Raw genomic sequence first — 27,956 nt, 5'->3', positions numbered from 1 at the left:
GCAAGAGTGAGACCCTGTCTCAAAAAACAAAAACAACAACAAAAAAAACTTGATAGTATTTCAATTTTGTGAATGTTTTAAGACTTGTTTTGTGACCTAATTTATGGTCTGTCCTTGTCATATTATCTATGTGCCGAGGAGAAGAATGTGTATTCTGCAGCCATTGGATGAAATGTTCTATAAGTATTTATTAGGTCCATTTGGTTTGTGGTACAGATTAAGTCTGATGTTTCTTTGTGGATTTTCTGTCTGTCCAGTTCTGAAAGTGGGATGTTGAAATCTCCAGCTATTACTGTATTGGGGTCTACCTCTCTCGTTAGCTGTAATAATATTTGCTTTATGTATCTGGGTGCTCCAATGTTGAGTACATATATATTTACAATTATTATATCCTCTTGATGAATTGATGCCTTTATCATTATATAATGACCTTCTTTGTCCCTTTTTGTAGTTTTTTTCTTGAAATCTATTTTGTCTGTTATAGGTATAGCCACTCCTGCTCTTTTTTGGTTTTCATTGGCGTGAAATATCTTTTTCCATCCCTTTATTTTTAGTCCACGTGTCTTTATAGGTGAAGTATGTTTCTTGTAGGTAACAGGTCATTGAATTTTGTGTTTCTTATCTATTCAGCCACTCTATGTCTTTTGATTAGAGAATTCAGCTTGTTTACATTCAGTGTTACTATTAATAAGTAAGGTCTTACTCCTGCCATTTTGTTACTTGTTTTCCGGTTGTTTTGTGGTCTTCTCTTCCTTCTTTCCTTCCTTTCTATTTTCCTTTTAGTGAAGGTGATTTTCTCTGGTGGTATGTTTTAATTTCTTGCTTTTTATTTTTTGTGTATTCATTGTATGTTTTTTTATTTAAGGTTATGAGGCTTGCAAATAACTTATAGCTCGTTATTTTAAACTGATGACAATTTGGCACTGATTGGGTAAACAAACATGCAATCGAAAAGAAGTCTAATAAATACTCTGTACTTTGTCCCCCCAACTTTTTACCTTTCTGTTATTTCTATTTATATCTTACGGTACCAAGTATGTCTTGAAAAGTTGCTGTAGTTATTTTTGATTGGTTCATCTTTTAGTCTTTTACCTAAGATATCAATAGGTTACATATCACAATTACAGTGTTGTAATATTATGTGGTTTTTTTGTGTGTACTTAGTATTACCAGTGAGTTTTGTACCTTCAGATCGTTTTTTAGTTGCCCAATAACATCTTTTTTCTTTAAAATTGAAGTATTCCCTTTAGCATTTCTTGTAGAACAGGTCTGATATTGATGAAATGTCTCATTTTTTTGTTTGTCTGGGAAAGTCTTTATTTCTTCTTAAAGCTTGAAGGATGTTTTCACTGGACATACTATTCTAGGGTAAAATTTTTCCCTCAGTAGTTTCTGTCATACCACTCTCTTCTGGCCTGTAATGTTTCCACTAAAAAGTCTGCCGTCAGACATATTGGCACTCCATGGTATGTTATTTATTTATTTATTTATTTTGCTGCTTTTAGGATCCTTTCATCATCCTTGACCTTTGGAAGTTTGGTTATTAAATGCCTTGAATGGTAGTCGTCTTTGGGTTAACTCTGGTTGATGTATAACTTTCTTGTACTTGAATATTGATATCTTTATCTAGAATTGGGATGTTCTGTGTTATTATCCCTTTTAATAAACGTTCTGTTCCTATCTCTCTCTGCCGCCTCCTTAAGGCCAATAGCTGTTAGATTTGCCCTTTTGAAACTATTATTTAGATCTTATAGGCATGCTTCATTGTTTTTCATTCTTTTTTCTTTTGTCTCTGTTGACAGTGTATTTTCAAATAGGCTGTCTTTAAGCTTACCAATTCTTTCTTCTGCTTGTTGACTTTTATTAAGAGACTCAGTATGTCAGTTGCATTTTTCAACTCCAGAATTTCTGCTTGATTCCTTTTAATTGTTTCATCCTCTTTGTTAACTTTATCTGATAGGATTCTGAATTCCTTCTTTGTGTTATCTTGAACTTCTTTGCATTTCCTCAAAATAGCTCTCTTGAATTCTCTGTCTGAAAGGTCACATACCTCTCTGTCTCCTCAGGATTTCTGGTCCCTGGTCCCTTATTTAGTTTGTTTCTTAAGGTCATGTTTTCCTGGATGGTCCTGATGCTTGTGGATGTTCATTGGTGTCTGGGCATTGAAGGTATTTATTGTAGTCTTCACAATCTGGCCTTTTTTGTACCTGTCTTGGGAAGGCTTTCCAGGTATTTGAAGGGAATTGGGTGGTGTGATCCGATTTTGGTCATTGTAGCCATATCTACATTTGGGGACACCCCAAGCCCAGTAATGCTGTGGTTCTTACAGACTTGCAGAGGTACTACCTTGGTGGTCTTAGATAAGGTCTAGAAGAATTCTCTGGATTACCAGGCAGAGACTCTTATTCTCTTCCCTTACGTTGTCCCAGACAAATGGAGTCTCTGATTCTGTGCACCAAGCCTCTTGTAGCTGGGGGAGTGGTGACACAAGCACTTTTGTGGCTGTCATCACTGGAACTGCACTAGGTCAGACCTGAAACCAGCATAGCACTGGATCTCACCCAAGGCCCAGTGTAACCACTACCTGGCTACCTCCTGTGTTGGCCCAAAGTTCTAGGGCTCTACAATGAGCAGGTGGCAAAGCCAGTTAGGCTTTTATCCATCGCTTTAGGACAGCGAGTTCCCCTGGGCCCCTGGCAAGTCCAGAGATGCCATCTGGGAACCAGCATCTGGAGTTGGTAACCTTAGAACCCTACCTGGTCCTCTGTTCTCCTGCAGCTGAGCTGGCACCCAAACCACAAGACAAAGTGCTTCCCACTTTTCACTCCTCTTTTCATAGGCAAAAGAGTCTCTCCCTGTGGCCACTGCAGGCCCACAGGGATTATTGCCAGGCTATTGCTCATGTTCACTTAAGGCCCAAGGGCTCTTCAGTCAGCTTGTGGTGAATGCGGCCAGGCCTGGGACTTGCTCTTCAGGGCATTAGGCTCCCCTCTGGCCCAGGCACGTCCAGGAATGCCCTACAAGAGCCAAGGCCTGGAATCAGGGACCCCCAAGAGCCCACTTGGTGCTCTGTTCCATTGTGGCTGAACTGGTATCCAAGTTGCAAGATAAAGTCCTCTACTCTCCCCTCTCCACTGCTCAAGTAGAAGGAAGGAGTCTCTTTTGGAGCTGTGAACTGTGCTGTCTTAGATTAGGGAAAGGGTGGCATAAGCACTGCCTTGGCCACCTCAGCTGGTGTCTCACTAGGTTACATGCCCCGTAGGTCTAATGGCTTTCGAGCCCAGCCCAGCACTAAAACTTGCCTAGAAATTGCAGTTCCTGTGTCCTAGACTGCTTTTCAAGTTTATTTAGGGCCCCAGGACACTTTAGCCTATAGTGGTGAGGCTTGTTGAAACACAGGCTCCGACCGCTGGGATGGACATTTCTCCTCTGGCGAGGGTACATCTAAATTCTCCCTCCATGGGCATTGGCTGAATTCTTTGCTAATGGCCTGGGTGTTGCTTGCCAGTTGGCCTGGTGTTGCTTTCTGCTGTGACATGGCAACACTGAGTTCCAGTGCAAAGTCCCACAATCACTGCACTCTCCCTCCCCCAAGCACACAGATTCTTTGCACCACATGGCCACTGCATGGGGGTGGGAAAGGGGTGGCATAGACAATCCAAAACTGTCTTTCCTACTCTCTTCAGTGCTTCTTTCAGCAATATGAAGTTAAAACCAGGTACTGTGATCGCTCACCTGATTTTTGGTTCTTGTGAAGGTGCTTTTTTGTGTAGATAGTTGTTAAATTTGGTGTTCTGTGGTGGGGGCAGCGATTGGTTGAGGCTTCTATTCAGCCATCTTGCTTCATCTCCCTCCAATAGATTTAAAAAAAAAAAAAAAAGACTTTAGAATTATCTAATTTTTTTCTTTAAAAGATATAGATGATTGGGTTTTAATTATAATCTTCAGGTGTTTCCAGAGTCATTGTGTTCTGTCATGAAAGTAATGCAAGAGCAATTTGCTGTAATGAAAAGCTAGAAGCTTTGAGAACACTTTATTTTCTAATTCCAAAACAATAATAAAAAACAGAACTTTGCTAGCTGGCTGTGTCTACTGTCATTCTTTGATGAGATAACTTTGAGTTCTAGATACCATGAGGTGTTGATATGACAGCATGTTATGATAGAAATTTTTAGAAAAGACCAGAGACTTGAGCGGTAGACTAACCTGCATGTGAAATTCACCTCCGTCACTTTTGCTCTGGTATTTTGAGCAAGTTATTTAACTTCTTTTGTAAAGTGAAGATTATACTTCTTTAGAGTTGCTATGAGGATGAAAGCACTCAGAATAAGTTCTTGTTGAATGGTAGATGTATAAGGAATACCATGTAGTAACAATTATATGTTTTGATATTGTCAGGTGAAGTGAAGGACAAAAATGTTCAAGTGGTCGAGCTTCCTATTGTAGACAGTCTTCATCCCCGTCCTCCATATTTACCCTTGGCTGTACCAGAAGACCTCGCAGATCGACTTATACGAGTGCATGGTGACCCTGCAGTGTGGTGGGTGTCTCAGTTTGTCAAATACTTGATCCGCCCACAGCCTTGGCTAGAAAAAGAAATAGAAGAAGCCACCAAGAAGCTTGGCTTCAAACATCCAGTTATTGGGTAAGAATCTGTTTTTTTCTTCAAACTGTGATATGTAGTAGTTAGGGTTATGTATCTTTACAACGTATTGTGAATTTTACAATATATGGTTCAATTTTTATAGTCCCACCAAAGAACAGAGGTTCTAGAGCTATCCTAAGGGCACATGGAGACTATTCTGTTTGTTTGTTTGTTTACTTAGAATAGCTGAGAAAGTTTCTTGGTAGTGCTCTATTACTGTCTCCAGTGCTCCTCTTCCTTTGCTTCTTTCTCCTCTTATCACAGCTCTCTTTTGGCTTTTGTTGTTGTTATTTTTGAGATAGGGTCTCACTCTGTCACCCAGGCTGAAGTGTAGTGGCTCACTGCAGCCTTGACCACCCTGGGCTCAAGTGATCCTCCTACCTCAGCCTCCCAAGTATAATAGCTGGGTCTGCAGGCATGTACCACCATGTCCAGCTTCTTTTTATTTTTATTTTCATATTTCCCACCCCACATCTTTCCTTGTGTCTTAGTCTTCATATGTAGAGAAGTTATTGACCCCATTCTAAGTGTTAGACCTAAAGAAGGTACATGTGAAGTCAGAATATCAAATCGTATTTCTTCTCATGTAACTTTTGATTGAAATTCAGTGGAATCATTTGTTCTGCCCACTTCATCTCTGTAGAGCACACTGAACAATTCCAGTTTCCCCAGAGAAAGGGTGATTATGAAGGATGTAGGAAGGAGAAGATGATAGAATAGATGTCCATATGATTTTATCCACATCTGGGTTATAGTCTGGAATGCAAAGCAAAGAATAGCCATGAAGATGGCAGAGTAACTCTAGTGAAATCAAACCTTCACTCCAGATTCATAATAAAAAACTGGCCTTAGGCTTGGCCTAAGGCATACCCATATACTGTGACCTAAAGGCATATAAATCTACCTTTTTCTACATATGAATAGTGATTTAGTAATTTGTGGGGTGGGGAAGGCAAGATTTCAGGAGGATCTTTTAATTTATGAAAATAAAGTGTTATTTTTATTTCTATTAATATTACTTTGGGGCCAGGCATAGTGGCTCATGCCTATAATCACAACACTTTGGGAGGCTGAGGCAGGTGGATCACTTGAGCCCAGAAGTTTGAGAAAACTCAACCTAGGCAACATGGTTGAAACCCCATCAATATAAAAAAAAAAAAAAAAGCAAAAATTAGCCAGGCATGGTGGCACATGCCTGTAGTCCCAGCTGTTCAGGAGGCTGAGGTGGGAGGATCACTTGAGCCTGGGAGACAGAGATTGGAGTAAGCCGTAATCACACTACTGCTGAAAATGTTCTGAAAATGTGTGCCACAGAGCAAGACCTTGTCTTAAAAAAAAAAAAAAAAAAAAAGTGACTTTGGAAACACTAAGATGGGAGGAGAGAGAATACTGTGGGAGTCAGTGCCTTATTCAGTACAGGGCAGTGTGAATCTGTTTCCCCAGTTTTACAGTTTTGGGGCTTTTCTTAAATATGACAGATGAAATCAGTATCTGCACTCATTTGATATGGTGAAAAACAGAGAAAGGAAATTCATTATGCCCACAACAGAAGGGCTGGAATCGGCGTCATTTACTTAAAATATTAAAAGGTTTGCCGGTCTTAACGGTGCTATAAAAGTTCATCCAGGTCAGTGTTTTTCTGGGACAACTTTAAGTTCTACAAGCTGGCAGTTATGGTGACTCTACAGGGTAAAATAAAGAGGAAAACCCTTGGCATCAGAACTTTACAAATAATATCTCTAATGTTCTTTAGTAACAGCTGTGAATCCTGGTATCATCCTGGTAACAAAAAAGTTATATTCAGTTTTTTTCCAGACAGCTGGTTGCTGCCTAGTATGAAATGCAACTCTGGAATCTCCCATTTATTCCTAAGATATGAATTATTTTCTCTATAAGAAATCATTCTTCAAAGGCTTTACTTACTTTCTAATTCTACTTGTATTGTTTAGCATGCAAATATATTTAGAATATGTATTTTTGAGTTTTTAAAATACTATGTGTTTTACTTTTTCTAATGGTTAAAATGAAAGAAAAATCTGTTAAAAATGCATATAATGCCACCATAAGTAGGGGTATAAATTAAGTACCCTGAAAGCACCCAGTGTCAGTACATTACCAGCAGAATCTGAATTTCTCCCCCAGAGTCCACGTCAGACGCACGGACAAAGTGGGAACAGAAGCTGCCTTCCATCCCATTGAAGAGTACATGGTGCATGTTGAAGAACATTTTCAGCTTCTTGCACGCAGAATGCAAGTGGACAAAAAAAGAGTGTATTTGGCCACAGATGACCCTTCTTTATTAAAGGAGGCAAAAACAAAGTAAGTTAGACCAACTGGTGATTCTAGAGTGGGGCTGTCTCTTTCAGTTTAAAAGAATTCTTACTTCCCATGACTTGTGATTTTTGTATATTATTATTGCTAATTATTAGGGTTTTAAAAATTCAAGTGACTATATACTTGTATAACTGTCAGTCTAATCAAAGCATTTTTATTAGCCATATCCAATAATGCCTTATTAGAAGTCTAAAATGAACTGGACCACTGACTTATGTATTGTCACCAGCAATAATCATTATCATCATTAAAAGTATCACCCTACTTCTTGGTACTAAAATCTTCATTAGTCTGTTGGAGCTATCATAACAAATAACATAGACTGAGTGGCTTAAATTACAGAAATTTATTTCTCCCTGTTCTGGGGCTGGGAAGTTCAAGATCAAGATGCTGGCAAGGTAGATTTCATTTTCTCTTGGCTTGTAAGCAGCCACTATTTCAGTCTGTGCTCTGTGACCAGGAGAGGAAGTGTTCTGATGTCTCTACGTATAAGGACACTAATCTCATGAGGGCCCCACTCTCATGACCTCATCTAAGCCTAATTATTTCTCAATGGTCCTATTTCCAAACACCATCACATTGGAGTTAGGGATTCAACATAGGAATTTATGCAAATGTAAACATTCAGTCAGTAACACTAGCCAGCTATACAGACTGTTAGCAATAAAACCAGGTGCTTACCGTTTTGATTTCACTGTCTTTATTAACAATTACAGGCAACTGAACACGTATGTAGAGTTTTGTCTCATAATAATTTCTGGAATTTGAAAGTTATACTAAAGAAAGGTAAGGAATCAAAAAGTAAGTTTTGTAAGTTGAGGAATAAAGACTACTAGTATGTATGGAACAGTAACAATTATTTTTTGAGCTTGCCTGTGTTTCAGGCACTGTGCTGGGTGCTGGGGATTTCATGATAAACAAGATACTCCCTGCTGTCAAGGAATTCCCAAATCTAATAGGGGAATAAGCAATTACCCTACAGTGTGAGTAACACTATTACAGGGTTAACATGGGGTAATTCTGAAAACACACAGATAAAGCACAAATCCTAATTGGATACTTCTTATAGGATCTGGGTAAACCTGGAGTTGGTCTTTATTTACTATCAATAAATGAAGGATGTATTAAATGTATGTGAAAGTAGGAAATTAAGGAGAAGAAAATTCTAGTCTTAGTTCTGCTCCAATACTATCTCCTCCAGAAGTCATCCCTGAACCCTTGACTGGCCTGTGTCCCCCACTCTGTGCAGTCCTCTGTTGTAGTGTTTAGCACTTGCTTACTTCTGTCTCCTTCATTAGATTATAAGTACTTTGGATATAATACCTAGCTGTAGTTAAATGCCCAGTAAATATTAAATAGTGTTGATTTCAATCCCATCAGTTTGGAAACATTAACAATTAATCATTTAAGCTTTTTGGCTATTTAATTAATGTATTTATTGTCCCCCATGTTTCAAATGGGAGTGAGGAAAATAAATAAATTTAGAATGAGGACTGTAATGCAGGTATTAATCTAAGTCATTAGATAATAATTTAAATCCTTTTTCTACCTCTGAAGAATCCAAATGAACCTGAAGCAAATTGCCTTTTTTGTTCAAGGCTCCCTCTCTTGAGCACGTATACACAACTACCATACACATGCGTGCATGCGTGCACGCGCGCACACACACACACACACTGAGATATGTATATATGTAAACAAAGGGCAAATAATCAGCCAGGCATACGAATGAGTTAATGTAAGAGGGATTAAATGAACATTTGGGCACAAAACACAATTTAAAAAAAAGTATGGTTTGCCATGTTTCTTCAATTTAAAACACCAAACTGAATTTGTAGCTTGGTCGAAGAAAAAGATACTAATTTTGTCTGCTCTTTCACTTGTTCTTGAATGCATCACAAGCTTTTTTTCATGTTTTCTTGGTGAGCAAGTTAATTCATGCTCACTTAAAAATATGCAAGTTGGTAAATACCCTATTCATTTTCATGCTGCTGATAAAGACATGCCCCAGAATGGGCAATTTACAAAAGGAAGAGGTTTAATGGACTTAGAGTTCCACATCTCTGGTGGGGCAGGGGGACACTCACAATCATGGTAGAAGGTGAAAGGCATGTCTTACATGGCAGCAGACAAGAGAAGAGAGCTTATGCAGGGAAACTCCCATTTTTAAAACCATTAGATCTTGTGAGACTATTCACTATCACGAGAACACCAGGGGAAAGGTTTGCCCCCATGATTCAGTTACCTCCCACTGGGTCCCTCCCACAACACCTGAGAACTCAAGATGAGATTTGGGTGGAGACACAGCCAAACCATATCATTCTACCCCTGGCCACTCCCAAATCTCATGTCCTCACATTTCAAAACCAGTCATACTTTTTACAACAGTCCCCCAAAGTCTTAACTCATTTAAGCATTAACTCAAAAGTCCACAGTCCAAAGTCTCATTCAAGACAAGGCAAGTCCCTTCCACCTATGAGCCTATAAAATCAAAAGCAAGTTAGTTACTTCCTGTATACAGTGGGGATACAGGCATTGGATAAATACACCCATTCCAAAAGAGAGAAATTGGCCAAAACAAAGAGGCTATGGGCCCCATGCAATTCCGAAATCCAGTGGGGCAGTCAAATCTTAAAGCTGCAAAATGATCTCCTTTGACTCTATGTCTCACATACAGGTCACACTGATGCAAGAGGTGTGCTCCCTTGGCCTTGGGCAACTCCACCCCTATGGCTTTGCAGTGTATAACCCCCCTCCCCGCTGCTTTCATGGGCTGTCACTAAGTGTCTGCGGCTTTTCCAGGTGCATGGTGCAAGCTGTTGGTGGATCTACCATTCTGGGGTCTGGAGGACGGTGGCCCTCTTCTAACAGCTCCACTAGGTGGTGCCCCAGTGGGGACTCTGTGTGGAGGCTTTGACCCCACATTTCACTTCTGCACTGCCCTCGCAGAGGTTCTCCATGAGAGCCCCATTCCTGCAGCAAACTTCTGTGTGGGCATCCAGGTGTTTTTATGCATCCTCTGAAATCCAGGCAGAGATTCCCAAACCTCAGTTCCTGACTCCTGTACACCCACAGGCCCAACACCACATGGAAGCTGCCAAGGCTTGGGGCTTCCACCCTCTGAAGCAATATCCTGAGCTGTACTTTAGTCCCTTTTTATCATGACAGAAGCAGCTGGGACGCAGGGTACCAGGTCCCTAGACTGAACACAGCAGAGGGACCCTGGGCCCAGCCCACAGAATCATTTTTTCCTCCTAAACATCTGGGCATCTGATGTGAGGGACTGCTGCAAAGGTCTCTGACATGTCCTGGAGACATTTTTCCCGTTGTATTGGTGATTAACACTCGGCTCCTCATGACTTGTGCAAGTTTCTGCAGCTGGCTTGAATTTCTCCTTAGAAAATGGGATTTTCTTTTCTGTCACATTGTCAGGCTGCAAATTTTCCAAACTTTTATGCTCTGCTCCCCTTATAAAACTGAATGCCTTTAACAGTACCCAGGTCACCTCTTGAAATCTTTGCTGCTTAGATACCTATAATCCAGATACCCTAAATCATCTCTGTCAAGTTCAAAGTTCCACAGATCTCTAGGGCAGGGACAAAATGCTGCCAGTCTTTTTGCTAAAACATAACAAGAGTCACCTTTGTTCCAGTTCCTCATCTCCATCTGAGACCACCTCAGCTGGACTTTATTGTCCATATCACTATCAGCATTTTGGGCAAAGCCATTCAACAAGTCACTAGGAAGTTCCAAACTTTCCCACATTTTCCTGTCTTCTTCTGAGCCCTCCAAACTGTTCCACCCTCTGCCTGTTACCCAATTCCAAAGTCACTTCCACATTTTCAGTTATCTTTTCAGCAGCACTCCAATTCTTGTACCAATTTACCCTATTAGTCCATTTTCACACTGCTAATTAAGACATACTCGAGACTGGGCAATTTACAAAAGAAAGAGGTTTAATGGACTTACAGTTCCGCAGAGCTGGGGAGGCCTCACAATCGTGATGGAAGGTGAAAGGCATGACTTATGTGGTGGCAGACAAGAGAAGAGAGCTTGTTCAGGGAAACTCCCTTTTTTAAAACCATCGAATCTCGTAAGACTTATTCACTATCATGAGAACAGCACAGGCAAGGTTTGGGGACCCAGCCAAACCATATCATTACCAAAGCAAGGAAAAAGTATTATCCTCAATCCCATTTATGTAGTCTCATTTTTTAATACAGTCATGTACCACATTTCAGTCAGTGTTGAAGCACCTGTGTGATGGTGGTCCCACAGATTATAAAACTGTACTTTTACTGTACCTTTTCTATGTTTAGATACACAAATAGTTACCATTGTGTTACAGCTACCCTCAGTATTCAATATAATAACATGCTGTACAGGTTTGTAGCTTGGGAGCAATAAGCATTCCATATATTCTAGGTGGGTATATATGTATAGCTTAGGTGTGGTATAGTTGGCTGTGCCATCCAGGTTTTTGTAAATACACTCTATGATGTTCGCGTGGTGATAACATTGCCTAATGATGTATTCCTCAGAACATATCCTCGTTGTTAACTGGAGCATTACTGTAGTTAATTGAATTCTTTATAATATAAACCCTTTTCACTTAATACAGCAATAGATCCATTCTGCCAGGTTGCTAAAACAGTCATTGTAAACATCTTTTTTGTTTGTTTAGTTTTTTTTGCTTTGTCACCCAGGCTGGAGTGCATTGGTGCAAGCGTGGCTCACTGCAGCCTCAACCTCCTGGGCTCAAGAGATCCTCCTTCCTCAGCTTCCTGAGTAGCTGGAACCATTGGCATGTGTCATCACGCCCAGCTAATTTTTTGTGGGTAGAGACAGGATCGCATGTTGCTGAGGCTGGTCTCGACCTCCTGGGCTCAAGCAGTCCTCCCACCTTGTCCTCCAAAGTGCTGGGATTACTGACGTGAGCCACCATGCCCAGCCTAAACATCTTTTTTTTTTTGAGACAGAGTTTCACTCTTGTTGTCCAGGCTGGAGTGCCATGGCGTGATATCGGCTCACTGAAATCTCTGCCCTCCAGGTTCAAGCGATTCTCCTGCCTCAGCCTCTTTAGTAGCTGGGATTACAGGCATGTGGCACCACTCCTGGCTAATTTTGTATTTTTAGTAGAGACGGGGTTTCTCCATGTTGGTCAGGCTGGTCTCGAACTCCCAACCTCAGGTGATTCGCCCACCTCGGCCTCCCAAAATGCTGGGATTATAGGCATGAGCCACTGTGCCCAGCCACATCTTTTTTAATGACTACATACATATACATTGTACGGATATGTCATTGCTTTTTGACCAACCATTCTCCGAATATTCGGCAGTCAGGTTATTTCCAATGTTTCATTCTTACAAGTAATGCTATGACATATGCCTAAAATTATCCACATTATTTCCTTAGATTTCTGGACTTGGAAGTATTTAGATGCAAGGGTATAAACATTTTTTTTTTTTTTTAAATACAGGGTCCAGGTTGAAGTGCAGTAGCGCAATCTCAGCTCACTGCAGCCTTGACCTCCTGGGCTCAATGATCCTCCCACCTCAGCCACCTAAGTAGCTGGGACTACAGGCACATGCCACCACACTCAACTAGATATAAACATTTTACAGCTTTGATCCATAGCACAGCATGACAGTTTTATACCAAACAACCCTTATAGTACAGTTGGCAGTATCTACTTGAACTGCACGAGTAGTAAAACCAGAATTTCCTCCTTGTAGCCAACAGCTGTAACTCCCCTCCCAGTGGTGGTCCAGGCAGCAATTTTCTCCATATTCTGTTATAAATATAGTAGTAGCCTTTTATGCATAATTTTTTTCTCTTTGTAAATCCTTTTATTTTTATTTTTGACTTGAGTCATTTCTTGGGGATTTAAATGATGGGGTTTTTTTATTTACTCTTTTACTTAAATGTTTTTCTACTCTGATTTAATTCTACTTTAAACCACTCAGGATTGGTTTTGATACCTAAGCAAATCATAAAACTTCTGCCATTGTTTTAGGAGACCAAAAGCATGAATTAATCTATTAACAAAGTATATAGTGTGCTAGGTAATCATTGTAAGACTTTTCTGCTTTAAGAGGGTGAAGAGATGAAAAATTAAACTTAAATGATGTATAGTGTTCACACAGTCAGAGGAGAATACATTTTCTATGTTGCTTATTCTTTGAAAAGGGGTTAAAATTAGCTTTATGCATATAGCTTCTGTGTGAAGATGCTTAGTTAATGCTTTGTGGCTTGGTATTACACTTCAGATTTCTCCATGTTAAGATTGAGTTTGGCCGGGCGCAGTGGCTCATGCCTGTAATCCCAGCACTTTGGGAGGCTGAGGTGGGCGGATCACTAGGTCAGGAGGTCGAGACCATCCTGGCTAACACGGTAAAACCCCAACTCTACTAAAAATACAAAAAATTAGCCAGGCATGGTGGTGGGCGCCTGTGGTCCCAGCTACTCAGGAGGCTGAGGCAGGAGAATGGTGTGAACCCGGGAGGCAGAGGTTGCAGTGAGCCAAGATAGTGCCACTGTACTCCAGTCTGGGCAACAGAGTGAGACTCCATCTCAAAAAAAAAAATTGAGTTCATCCACAAGATTTTACCACCAGCATCCCAGTGACTGTGGCAGCCATTGCTATTGTGGCAATCTCTTAAGTAGTTCAGTATTACGGTGTTTGAATCACAGAATCATTGACAGTCAAAGAAATAAGAACTATTAAAGTTGGCTACCCAATATTGCATTCTAAGGATTGTGGAGATTAGGGATGGGGTTAAACCAGGAAGAAAAACAAGCCTTTAAAAGTCTCCCAGGTTAAATATTTACAAATTGAGTTTATTCTTTATTTTTAAAATGCTGGATGAGTTCTTTCTAAAAGTAGATACATTGAAATGTTCTTGTCATTTGTTAAAAGTTTTTTGTAAAGTATTTGGTTGCCCTGTGAAATGAAGAATCAGCAATGAGTGGTATATTTGTTCACTATTTTGTTGAACTCCTATAATATGCTGGACACAGCACAGAGCACTAGGAATACAAAGTCAAAATATAATGTGTGGCTCCTTATCTCAGGGAGTAACCAACAGGTAGACAGTATACATGTAACACATAATTACAGTATAGTTAGATAAGTCTCCTGAAGGAGTTTACGTACCAGGTACGGTGAAGTCATAAAGAGAAGTATCTTCCTCAGTCAAGGGAAGGACTTCAGAAAACAACACCAGATATTAGTTTATAACTGGAAGCTAGTCCTTCGTGGATGATATAAAAATAAATTTTTATACAGTAGAAAAAGAAAAAAAAATTCCTAGAATCTGAAACCTCAGGGTAGAAGAATTCCTCCACTGACATACTTGAGGGCAAAAGATAAGAAGCATGTTTGTGCAGAAAGTTTCATGCTCATTATGAAAGGTGTAAAGTTTCCTTCTTGCATTATTTACTGTTTTGTTTGTGTGTGTTTTGTTTTGTTTTACACTTAGGTATCATTTATGAAGCCATAGAGATAGGCCTGAGAATTCTTTTGCATGTAGAGATGGGCCTGAGGAGCTTAGGTACCTTTTTTTTTTTTTTTTTTAATTTTTTTATTTTAATAGTGATGGGGTTTCACAGTGTTGCCCAGGCTGGTCTCAAACTCCTGAGCTCAAGCAGTCTGCCTGCCTCAGCCTCCCAAAGTTCTGGGATGAGCCACCACACCCAGCCGTAGGTACCCTTTTGATTTGGTTCCAGAGAGGGCTCTTTTAGTTAGGAAGACCATTAATGTTAGTGTTACTTCTTGGTAAATTGATCACTCCTTTGTTTCACTGAACATCCAAACCATGCTGACAAAGTTAGTCTTTATTCAAGGATAAAACCGGTACTGGTTTTATCAGTTCCCCCCTTTCTTTCTCCCTCTAGCATTTCATATTTCTTTGTTGTTGTTTCTGCTCCATGCCTGGGTATGCAGCTTCACAAGAATCACATTAAAACTATTTCTGGTTGTTTTCTTTTCAGAACAAATGTGACATTTTCTTCATCTCCTTGATTTTGAGCTGAAGAGGGCAAACTGTCAAAAATAATGAGGCCAAATGGATTTGAACACTGAATAGCAGTCTGAAACAGTGCTCAGAGACTTTGCCTTTACAATCATTATTACAGAGGCAATGAGGGAAAGCTCCTTGGTGGCCATGAAATGAAGAGAAACTGAAACAGCTCTTAGGGGATTAGGGAAAGTCCCAGGCATAGGTAGCACTCACTTGTTCCTGTATTTATTCACACAGCATTGTGTGGAGTGCTAGATGCTGTGATGCAGAGAAAAAAAAAACTCATGGTCCTAACCTTTTTTGGAATACTGTTTGAAAGACAAACATGTAAACTGACTCCTGATGCTTCAGGGTTTCTATATAGGAACTATTATTCCTCCAGAAAATATTTATTCCTCCTCTATTATATTCCAGATTCTCTTCAAAAGACATCCTGTATGAATACTTTTAAACACACACTCTATCTCTAGCAAGACTACCAAAATATGACTTGGTGGGCATCTATGGAATTTGCTTCCATAAATATTAGAATGGGCTATTACTGTCATTAGGTAAGAGTAGATGATTCTTCAAGAAGGATGCAGGTTAAGGGAGACCGTTAGTTCTCACAAATTTTTAAAATATTCGTCTCTTCTTTTTATTATTAGCTTGTAATGTCAATGAAGAAGACATTTACAAAGTCTAATCCAAATCTGAACGATCAAAAATTCTAAATTAAAAATTTTAATGAGGTTTTATCACAACATTTATATTCTAAAGGAAAAGCCCAGTGACCAAATATGAAAGAAGTTTGAATAAACTCTTAAAAGTCACTCATTACAAAAAGAAAAAGGAGATTTCAATTTTCGACTATTTCATGAGTTGATAAAGGACATTTTGATGTGTGTATGTGTTTTATATGATATGCCAATAAAGTTTAATATACAGGGCATTCCAGAATGGTTTCTGCCCCACGGATGGACTTCAAAGATGTCTCATCAACTATACTGTTAAATGCCATAATTAAAGGTCTCCTTTCTGTTAGAAAGCTCTTAGTCCAAGCAGCAAGTCTACCTTCTGATAGGATACTGTGGTATCTATGACCATCTATAAATTAATTTATTTTTTCAGGTACCCCAATTATGAATTTATTAGTGATAACTCTATTTCCTGGTCAGCTGGACTGCACAACCGATACACAGAAAATTCACTTCGTGGAGTAATCCTGGATATACATTTTCTCTCTCAGGCAGACTTCCTAGTGTGTACTTTTTCATCCCAGGTAAGTGTCAGTAGGGCATTTTAAAATAACCAATACTTTTTGGTTGTATAGGAGTTAGAAAAACTATTTGTGTGTCTGTGTATTGTTAATGTTTATTATTGTGACTCAGGTGCAATTTTTCTGATACTCAGTAATGATCCCTTTTGTGGAAGAATGAAAGATCCCATAAAATACCCATTCACGTGCACTGAATATTTAGTTGTTTGCAAGTAATGGCTGACTACATCTCCACTGAAGCTAGTTACTGGAGTTGTTTAAAGTACTTGGCTTGTTCACAGCATTTAATAGAAACAACAAGTAATTAAACTTACTTAATACTTTCTAATTTTACATATAGTCAATATGTAACCAGAATCCATCCATTTCTACACATTAGTGCACTGATACTGAGAGGCTTAAATGTCCTAAATTTTGCCTCAGTTGATTGCTTTATAGAAAAGAGAGTAAATGTAATTCCCTTTCAAGTTCTACTACATTTCTACCAAGTGAGAAACTGTATGTTAAATTTAAGAAACACAATATCACAATCATTGTTTGAATTTAATTGTTGCAGATGATTATATTTTATGGGTGTGGTGTATGTGTTTTTATGAGGGTCCAACCAGCTTTATATGCCCTGTGGAATATCAGAATAACAATATTTATAGTGGATTTTATTCTGTTCTCTCATTTATGCACATATTATTGGTTAGTTCATTCAACCAGCTGTTAAATACACTCAAAATTATACTAGGTGCAGAGGAGATTTCAAAGGAGATTGAAGATACAGTTCTTGCCCTGGTCCAGAATCTAATAAGCAAAATACACACATGAAATAACTAGAGAATAATTAACAGAACATACAAATTGGTATAAGTGTATGCTTAAATGTCGAGAAGAGGCAGAGAAAAGAAAATGTGAAAAAAGGAAAGCCACATCATTTTTACGAGAGTATACTTCGGAGAGTAAAAGGAAATGGATACTTTCTTATTACATGACAATATACATTGTCATGGGATGGCGATACGATTTTTGGAAAGATACCTAGCCAGGCAAAGGTTACAGATTCCTTTAATATGGAATAAGAACACAACTTACTACCCAAAGATAGCTGCACAGAACACACAGCAGCAATCTTAATCAGAAGGGAAAATGTCTTCAAGTTCCCATGAAGGCATCCACTATTGATGTTTCTCCCTAATTGGGGTGCGGATCCTATCTTTTAAGAAACTCTCATTTCCATTCTTATTGCAAGAAAGGTGCAAGGTTTATAACTTCTTGATTCCTTCCAACTGTTTTTGAGAGTCTTGACTATGCATCTGCCTGATCAACAGGTACATGTAACTGGTAACAACCTCCAAACATTCTTGATGCTTATTGTTAGAATGAGTGAATCAAGAGTCACTTCCCCAGGTATGCCACCTTCTCTGTAGGCCTGGATTTTAGGCCTGCCTGAAGTCAACTCCTCTAGTCCAGGTTTCTCAACCAAGGCACTATTTTAGACCCGATAATTCTTTGTTGTGAGGAGCCATATTGTGCATTGTAGGAGATTTAGCAGCCTCCCTGGCCAGTAAGACCCTCCCTTCAAATTATGACAACCAAAAATGTCTCCAGACATTGCCAGATGTCCCCTGTGGAGCAAAATTGCCCTGGTTGAGAGTCACTGTTCTAGTCACAAGATTCTAAAATTAAATAAATTTACACATGTCTAAATGTTTACCAATCTCACATGTAGGCAGGCACTGAGACTTACAGGGTTGTACTTATGTTTTGCTTTTCTTCTTCCAACCCTCCTTAGTAATACCATTAGGCTTATTCTGGAATAGAATTTTTTTCTTTACTCTTTTTTTTCCTTTTTGAAGCTGTACTTTAGAATTTTGGATCCTCATAACTCCAGTTTTGACCTAGAAATCAGGATCTCTGTCACTTCATGATGGTAGAATTCTGTCTAGGCTTGAGGAGAATATTGTTCTATTACTTTGTTTGGTTTTATGCATAATGTCGACCTCAGTGTATTCAGACCTTGGGTCCAGAGAAGCAATTCATATGAAGTAGGAGTGGTGCTGAGAAGACTTTCTGTATCCAAAGGAATAAGGCTCATACTTATATATCATGTTGTTCCTAAAAACTCTTGGCAGTCAAAGTTTGCCCAAAATAATTTCACTCATTTGAACCTAAGCAAAATTAAAATAATATTTCATAACCCAAAATAGACTTGAATAACTCAAAATATTTTATGTTAGGGTTCACAATAAAAGTTTAACAGTAAAAATACCTTCCATTTTTATAGTGAGTAGCAGTTTGCCTAATGTGATTACCTCCTTATCATGTACCTTATTTGATGACTAACCACTGTAGCATTTGAAATTGTAGAATAATTCCATATTCAGTGATAAATCTTTGGGCTTACCTCAGAATTTTTTTCAGATATTTTTAGTAAAGAAGTATTTAGTAAAGTTTAATGTTTTTGTAGTGTGAATGAAATTGTTTGCAGGATTATTATATAGATTCCCTTACCAAAACCAAAATTGGAATTGTTTGAAAATGCCCGAGAAATATCTTGTCGTCATTGCCAATAGAGGGTGAGAAAAAGTCACTGATGGGATAAAATGCCAAACCATTGACCACTGATCACAGATCAAGAAAGAGACAACCTGTGGTATAGAGTCGGGATATCTGTATTTGAGTCCAACTTTGACCAATTAGTGGCTGTGTGTCCTTGAACAAATTACTTAGCCTATCTCTTAACTGGTTTATTTTTCTACATGTGAAAAAATAATAGTACCTATAGTATAGAGTTTTTGTGAGGATTAAGGAGTTATAAAAAGTTATAAAAAGTAAAGCACTGTGAATAGTACCTAGCAATACAGTATTAAACACATTAGCTGCTATTATTATATATATGAATACTTATAGGAATATCTCTGCCCGTTAGACTCTATAGTATTTATTTTGCAGCTCTTTTTCACATGGCTTCATTTCAGACATGGCTTTCTTCATTTCACATGGCTTTCATTTCAAATGCTCTCACATTTTAGAAGGAGCATGAAACGAGCTCTTCAAGGACTCCATTAGCTCTACTTGTGGTCATGGGCAATGCTTAGGGTCCGTAAAGAAGAGGAACTGTTAACATTCAGCATGTACATTTCTCTGGGCCAGTGTACCACCTCAACTTCATTTTGTTTAGCTTATTGAAAGAGAATATTGCCATATGATGTGATTTTTCAGAAACAAAAGTTCTTCATTCCCAAAAGGTGAATGAAGACCTAGTATTTCAAGTAAATGTGTGTGTGTTGACCTTAGTGAAATTAATTTTTAGACTTTCCTACATATGTCATAAGCATTCTGGAAAATGGAGGAAGACTAAAGCCATACATCCAGAAGAGTGACAAAAGATAAACATTGAGAATATGTTCAGCCCAGAATAAAAACATGGATAACCAACTCTCAACTTTCTTTGATGATTATTTCATGTGCCAAGATATGTTAGGAAGTGATACAAGTTTAATATCTCCTTCATAATTCTTTGACAGTCTTTAAGTTTTACTCATGTAAACTTTCTGTCTCCTATACACTATCCTTTGAGGAATACCGTATAACAGTAGTGGGAAAGAGTTGACCTGTTGACCATGAGCTATTGTAGACAATACCGCAGGAATGAAATGCCATACTAGAAGGAAAAATGCAAGGCTACGTGTTTGGAAAACTGCAGGCAAAACTGTCATGGCACCTTAATTGAGATTTCTCGGAAGTTTTTATACCCATCTCCCTCAGTCTCAGGCTTCTAATCTTTCTTTTATGTCCTTAAGTGAGGTAGGGGAATTCTCTCTTCTTCAATGAAAAGTTTTTAAAAGCCAACACTGTGGCTCTGCTCTCTAATTTTGTTACGATTATTGCTCTTAGCTTTCTGAATTCCTTCATCAGATCTGTTTCTCAAAGCCAAGTTTGTCCTAAAAGCCTCATAAATTGAATAGCACAGTCCTCAGGATTTAATATGAAAATTGGAGGCAATATTAGCATTTTTTCAAGTGCATCAAGTGAATTTTGAAAGCTATGCAACCATATTCTAAAACATTCTACCAAATACATTAATCCTATTCTGTGTTACTGGAAATCGCCTATGTGCAAAGCATGTCATTTGTCACTTATTTTCTTATTTGAATCTGAAATCTGAAGCAAAGAATTTTTAGTTCGAGAATAACAGCAGTTGACAGCCCAGCTGTAGATAGGCACAGTATCAGAAAGGTTTTCTGAAAATATTGCTTATCAGGTTCTGGGATCAATTTTTATTCTGAAATCTGACTTACAAAAATGGTTGCAGGTGCTCACTTTAAAGACTAACATTGTTAAAGACATTGTTTAAAGAGCAGTGAACATTACTCAGTAGTTTCAGCCATTGAAAGTCATCATAATACAAAATCACTTTTTTCCCCCATGACACCTCCCTTTATGGCAATTATTACAGTACTCTTATGAGCCTCTCTGGTCTCATTCCAAGTCCGCATGCAACTCTACTCCTCTTGTTATACTTTGAATCAGGTTTTGGAAGCCCAGAGGGCAAAACCGAAAACTACGTTAACTATTCCAGACAGAAGGCTCAGGATTGGAATTTCCATTGAGATGTGGCTCATGAAATAACAGTGGATACCTGTTGAGAGTACCATGGAGGAAAGCACAGTGTGAAATCCCAAGGTGTGAACTCTGTGACTACTTCCTAGAGCAGAAGACAAGAAAAGTATTTGCATCCACAGGGGCTCTATCTAGCTTACAATGCCGAGTGCTGTACAGTGCAGCTGTTACTGCATTAATCCTTCTGGCATTTTTCACAACAAAGAAAAGACCTGGTTCTTATTCTCTTATTCTGTAGTAAAACAAAGTGGTTTACAGGAAAAGTGCACAGATCTCTCAGCCTCTTCCAACTTCTCACACTAGGAGATCCTCCTGCCCTTACCTGTTTTGACAAAAATAAGATCGCATCTACTCTGAGAAAGCTTTGGAGGCTTATGTAAACTCAGGCTACTTCTAAGGGATGAAATTCAGACTAATGGATTCCTCCCTCTTTTTAAATTTTTTTTTTAATACAGTCATATCTGTTTTATCCTTTGGCAGGATTTTTGCTGTTACCCATTACTCTGTGCTTTACGATGTACTAAAAATGATGCAGTGCCATGTCAACACAGAATAAAGTTAAACATACTACATGTAGCCAGCCTCTGCTTTGCAAACCATAGACTGCTGTCAGTCATGCCACCTGTCAAGCATCAAACCTGAGTATGGACATCAGCTACAAGCCTTCATTTACCTACCATGTGATTTGAACTTGTAAACCACGTGGTAGGTAAGGAAAGAAGAGAAGAAGCATAGAGTGACTAAATGCAAACATTAACACTATAGTAATCTTTTTAGCCTTTTGCAGTAAATTGCCCTATGGTTGATATAGACAGTTTTAAAATTACTTCCTCTTAATGTTATATATGGATCTTAAGGGTTAAATATCACCCAGGGACTTACGTCTCCATTACTGGGCTGGTATTATGCCTGGAGCAATATTCATTCAACATACTCATTGAGCACCTACTATGTGGCAGGCATTGTTCTAGGTGTTTATCCTAAGGGAATATATACTCAAGAGCCTGAAAGAGTTCTAATTGCGGCTCTGCCATTAACTAGTTCCTTTTGGATTTTTATTTTTATTTTTTGAAATTTAATCTTTCTGTGGCTTAGCTTCTTCATCTGTAAAATATGAATAATAATAGTACTTCACAGGTTTGTCGTAATAGTTAAATGAGTTGAGACAAGGTGAGGGAAGAGCACACTATTATAACACTGCCTGGGACATAATTAGTGCTCGTTAAGCTCAGCTGCTATCCTTAGCAGTCGTTCTTACGAGAAAAATAAAGGGCCACACCTGTGTGGCACTGGTATGCTTGCAGAGGCCTACAGTCACATTTGTCATTTTTATAATGGGCCACCTCAGTGTCTGAAATCTCTGCTATTATTATAATAGTTATTTTTTTGTTTTAATAAAACAGTTGCGTTATCCATCAAGGTTAACACATGAACAACTCTTGATAGCAAAACATACACTAATTATTAGGATTATCCCCAGAAGAAACAGGTCTCTAAGGGTGTGGGACGGGTTGCGATACTGTTTTTATGAGAGTAAGACATTTAAGAGTGGAGAGGAGGAAACACATCACGGCTCATTGTCACAGTAGAGGTTGTGGTCATCCTAAGAGTAACACAAGGTCCTGCATTCCTGGCTAGAGATGACTGAAGAGTGGGTGAAGACACCCTGAAAAGACTGTCAGGTTTACCCAAGGCTGTCTTTGGTCTTATGCTATATCTTTCTGCTGTTACAATATGAACATGGAGAATAAGATTTACAAGAGAAAATACATATAGCGGTTACAGGCATATGCAGACTACCTGGGTTCCAACCTGAATCTACTACTTATCAGTATAACCTTAAGCAATGCCTTAACTTCGCTTTGACATCTGTAAAATGAACATAATGATAGAATTTTATGGGGATGCTGAAAGGAATCTAATTACATTAGATAATATCTAAAAACAATGTCTGACAGTTAGCAAAATCTCAGTAAATATTAGCATCTATCATTTTATTGTAGTTTGCTATTATTGGAGCTGCTTTAATTATTTAGTTTCTTCTTTTCCTGAGTCCCTCTTAATTTTGCTTCCCTTTATGAGCCTTTGGCTGAATTTGAAGTTCAAAAGTTCCAAATCTTTTTGATCCCTATTTTATTATAGTCTCAGTATTCTACCAATGATCTCAATTGTAAAATGACATTGCCAATATAACCTTTGTTGAAGTACTAAATCTGAAAGCAAAGTTTTTATTATTTTGGTTCTATATCTAGTTGAAATTCTGTCACTGAAATTTGCACAAATCACTTAATCTCCTTGTGTTTTAGTTGCCTATCTGCAAAATTAAAAATACTATCTAATTATCAGATGAGAATGTGTGATTGATTAACAGTGTATGAAGGAAAGGGACCATCAGCATTTGTGTTAAGTTTTTTTTTATCCTAATCCTAAACTTCAAATTCTTTAAGGGCACAAACTATGTCTTACTCATTTTGGTATCATGAGTGCCTAGCTTGGACCACGTGTGTGTAGCTCTTAATAAATGTTTGATAAAATTAACTAATTCATATTCTTAAATTATTTTGTACTATAGAGAGAGAGATTTTAATTGTAATAATCTTTCGTGGGTTTTTTTTTTTTAATTTGAAAAAGGATCCAGACACAGAGATGAAGAATGACTTGTACCATCTTCTGAGAGCAGATGAACTGAAAGCTTGTGGCTAGAATCCACCTACTTTTCAACTTCTTACTCCCCATCCTTTTGGCCAACGGCTTTTAGATTGCTGTGAAGGAAAGGAGAGCGTTTATATACTAACAATTTTTTTTTAATTCTTTCCAAAGGTCTGTCGAGTTGCTTATGAAATTATGCAAACACTACATCCTGATGCCTCTGCAAACTTCCATTCTTTAGATGACATCTACTATTTTGGGGGCCAGAATGCCCACAACCAAATTGCCATTTATGCTCACCAACCTCGAACTGCAGATGAAATTCCCATGGAACCTGGTGATATCATTGGTGTGGCTGGAAATCACTGGGATGGCTATTCTAAAGGTGTCAACAGAAAACTGGGAAGGACGGGCCTATATCCCTCCTACAAAGTTCGAGAGAAGATAGAAACGGTCAAGTACCCCACATATCCTGAGGCTGAGAAATAAAGCTCAGATGGAAGAGATAAACAACCAAACTCAGTTCAAACCATTTGAGCCAAACTGTAGATGAAGAGGGCTCTGATCTAACAAAATAAGGTTATATGAGTAGATACCCTCAGCACCAAGAGCAGCTGGGAACTGACAGAGGCTTCAATTGGTGGAATTCCTCTTTAACAAGGGCTGCAATGCCCTCAAACCCATGCACAGTACAATAATGTACTCACATATAACATGCAAACAGGTTTTCTACTTTGTCCCTTTCTTTCAATGTGTCCCCATAAGACAAACACTGCCATATTGTGTAATTTAAGTGACACAGACATTTTGTGTGAGACTTAAAACATGGTGCCTATATCTGAGAGACCTATGTGAACTATTGAGAAGACCTGAACAGCTCCTTACTCTGACGAAGTTGATTCTTATTTGGTGGTGGTATTGTGACCACTGCATTCACTCCGGTCAACAGATTCAGAATGAGAATGGACGTTTGGTTTTTGTTTTTGTTTTTGTTTTTTTCCTTTATAAGGTTATCTGGGTTGTTTTTTTTTTTAAATAATTGCATCAGTTCATTGACCTCATCATTAATAAGTGAAGAATACATCGGAAAATAAAATATTCACTCTCCATTAGAAAATTTTGTAAAACAATGCCATGAACAAATTCTTTAGTACTCAATGTTTCTGGACATACTCTTTGATAACAAAAAATAAATTTTAAAAAGGAATTTTGTAAAGTTTCTAGAATTTTGTATCATTGGATGTTATGATGATCAGCCTTATGTGGAAGAACTGTGATAAAAAGAGGAGCTTTTTAGTTTTTCAGCTTATTTACTTTGTTTTTTTCCTGTTTCTGATATAGTAACTAATTCTTAACTCAGAGACATTGGTCGATTTTAATACTAAAACCAGTTTTCATTGGTACTCATTACAAAATTGCTAAGAACACTCTTTGGGAGCTTTCATTCTCTTATTTTGGACATTGTTTTAATTGAGTGAAATAATCATAACTCCTTGCTCCCAGAGAAGCTATCACCTCCATTTCTAAAACGATTACAGGTTTGTTTGATAGTCTTTCTTAATGTATTTATTATCGCTTTTTGTGAGTAGGGTCCTGTTTTATCCAGGAACCAATTTCTGCCCTGGCCTATCATGCCCTGCTTTTGAGAGTACCAGGTGTCTTAGGCACTGGGAAACTGGCTGTTTCTGAAGTATATGTCTCATAGTATGTAGAACCTGGTGACCAAGGGAGAAGAAGGACCAGTGGGAGACCCACAATGGATTAAGTCTTGGGATTATCTCTTCCAAATACTTCCATGTTAGAATCACTTCAGAAAATAAGACTTTGATGTTTTGTCTCTGAACATCACTTTTGTCCTCATAAAAACACTTCCTTATTGTATGTAGCCTGCCTCCTACAGAGGCCTGGCAGGAGTTACTACATTCTAAAAGAAAAATATCTTTGTAGGAACGACTTTCAGGCTTGATGTTAAATATCAGGGATCCTAGGCAGAAACTGTTAGTCCTGGCCTTCATATCTTCACCAAATGAAAATACTGTATATAAAATCTCACCACCAAATTTAACTAAATTCTTTTTCTCAAGTCAAGCCTCCCAAAGAAAAAAGAAATTAACTTCCTACAGTGTCAGCAAGCAATTTTCCATTTAGTTTTGGTACAAATAAAAGTCATTGAAACAATCTCCAACTGAGTGGAGGTAATTCGGATTATGAGTTTTTTTGCAACTCGCATGTCACTTGTCATCGGAACATCAGCAACTGTGGATCTGATTTGTGCCCTTATAGAAGATCCAAAGGTAAATTAAGTTAGTCTCTTTTCCTTCTAAATTGACCCAGTTCCAGGGGTGAAAGGACCAAAGAACAGAGATATGAAGGAAATAAATTAAGGAATATTTCCCAAAGGGAGTTGAAGACTTAATTTTTGACATTTTATCATTTAGTTCTAGAATTTCTACTTAATTATTTGTATTTCTCTACTGAGTTTTTTTATTCACTACAAGCGTGTTTAAATTACACTTTGAAATTATTTTCTGGTAAATTTGACATCTGGATAATTTTAGAATTGGTCTCCATTGTTTATCTTTACAGAGTGGTCAGATTTTGGGGGGAGGTCCCTCATATATTGAGTGATTTACATTGTGTCCTGAACATTGTAAACGTTTATGTTGTAGATTCTATTATATTACTCTGAAAAGTGATGTGATATATCTATATACATACATATGTGTGTGTATATATTTTTCTTTTGCTTGTGTTAGCAGGCATTTAACTTTATTGGACTCAAATTGTAAACTGTCTTGGGCAGCAGCTGAAAATCTCAATTCATTTAGCTGGAGTCTATGCCATGTGTAGTTCAGGGCTCAGCCAGAGAGATGGATAGAATTTATGCACAGAATTTGTGGTGCTTTTTCTTTGGCTCCATTTCTGCTGAGATTTCTCCCCTCACTTTCCAGCAGCTGTGGTTGCTCTGATTCTTAGACCAGAAAGACTGCAGGTTTCTTTCAGCCCAAAAGCTATACAATGTGAAACTCACCTTGTGCCATTCCCTTCTTTAAAATTTAACCTCTTTTCAGAACTTGCCTCTGTTTGTATTCAGTCTCCTACCCTCATGGTATTTTTTGTGTTTTATTGAGTTTATAGTTGTTATTCGTTGGAATATTGGTTCAGGGGGTGCTTACTCCACCATTAACTTAAAATGAAAAAACAGCAAGGGAGAGGAAAGGTCTAGTCTTGTGAAACCCCTGTCGAGACTCTGGCCTCAATAGCCAAGTAGCCAGTAGCCTTATGTAAGAAGATGAAGTAACCAAACTGTTAAACCTGCACTTGTGAAGGGCTGATGAATACTGTTGACCACATCTTTCTGAATAGCCTTTCAGAACCACTTTTTTTTTTTGTAAATAATCATGTACGTGAAGGTGATTCATTCTATACAAGTTGCCATGTTGAGAAGGCTGACATTTTTCTTACCACTATTGTAATTTCTCCATAAAGCCCTGGTACTTAAAAAATCCTGCATGATTTTGAATTGAGTGGCCAGTGCGAGGTTAGGATTTGGGTCTTTTCCTTGTTGAAAGACCTATTTCTGAGAGACTTGCCTGGAATTATTAGCATGGGCTCATTGAATGTGGGTAACAGAATCCTGCTTATTAATGACAAAGCAATTACGAAAGATCTCACCAAGGCTTTCCTAGTTCTTCCACTCAAGTCTGATTTAGTGCTTAGCTGGGCACTTAAACGAATTCATGCCTGTTGTGAAAGCCCTAATCCAGGGTTTCACTGTACCTAAATGAGTAAGAGACTAGTTCCTTTTCTGTCCAAGCTTTAGGTTGTTGTTATTGTTGCTATATAGAGCCAATCCTGTTTACTAGGTTCCCTCTTCATAAAGTTGAGAAGATGAACAGCCCCAACTTCTAAGGGAGTTGAGAGTTAAAAGAGAAAGCACATTTTAAAAGCCACTTCATACAGTGATTATTGTCTTTATTATTCAGTTCTGAAAGAATACAGTCACTATACATTCAGTGAGCAGGAAAAGTGTTGGGGTCTAAATGGTGCATCTAGAAGTATCTCTTCTGCCTCAGTGAGAGCAAATCTCTCAGAAGAAAAACACAAGTCCCCTTTGGCCATAGCCAATTGCCCAATACTTCATTTATGCTCTCAGGAGACTGTGCAGTAGGTTCCATAGGCCTGTACAGAAATACATGTGGCTTGAGGATTGGTGAAATTGGGAACTTGGCTACAATACCCTAATTTATGTCAGATACAGACTATGGAATTTTTAAAGTGCACTGCTCAGAAAGGAGCAAAAAGAATTTGCCTCTATACTGACTGGTTCCTAGCACCAGTCTCTCTCATGGACACATGGAAGAGCTGTTCCAGGATCACAAGCCTTGGAAAGTTTGGGCTTTGAGTTCCTGGCTAGCCTTACCTCCCTATTGATTTG

The 27,956-nt window shown here is 38.4% G+C and overlaps 1 protein-coding gene across 8 annotated transcripts in view; it reads left to right on the top strand.

The window, feature by feature from the left end:
* The window catches only part of LOC105473712 (fucosyltransferase 8), a 276,824-nt gene extending 251,997 nt beyond the window's left edge, over nt 1–24,827 (top strand). For 7 of the 8 annotated variants that reach the window (XM_071099996.1, XM_011727662.2, XM_071100001.1 and 4 more), the window contains 4 exons: nt 4,399–4,645; nt 6,788–6,964; nt 16,111–16,261; nt 23,690–24,827. In XM_071099996.1, coding sequence (XP_070956097.1) covers nt 4,399–4,645; nt 6,788–6,964; nt 16,111–16,261; nt 23,690–24,007 — 893 coding nt within the window. In that variant the 3' untranslated portion in view covers nt 24,008–24,827. The other variant, XM_011727666.2, reaches the window with a different exon arrangement.
* The last annotated feature ends 3,129 nt before the right edge of the window (nt 24,828–27,956 follow it).

The sequence above is a fragment of the Macaca nemestrina genome, chromosome 7 (assembly GCF_043159975.1).
Source record: "Macaca nemestrina isolate mMacNem1 chromosome 7, mMacNem.hap1, whole genome shotgun sequence".
NCBI lineage: Eukaryota > Metazoa > Chordata > Mammalia > Primates > Cercopithecidae > Macaca > Macaca nemestrina.
The sequence above is the reverse complement of the archived record's forward strand: the minus strand, read 5'-3'. Positions and strand labels throughout refer to the sequence as shown.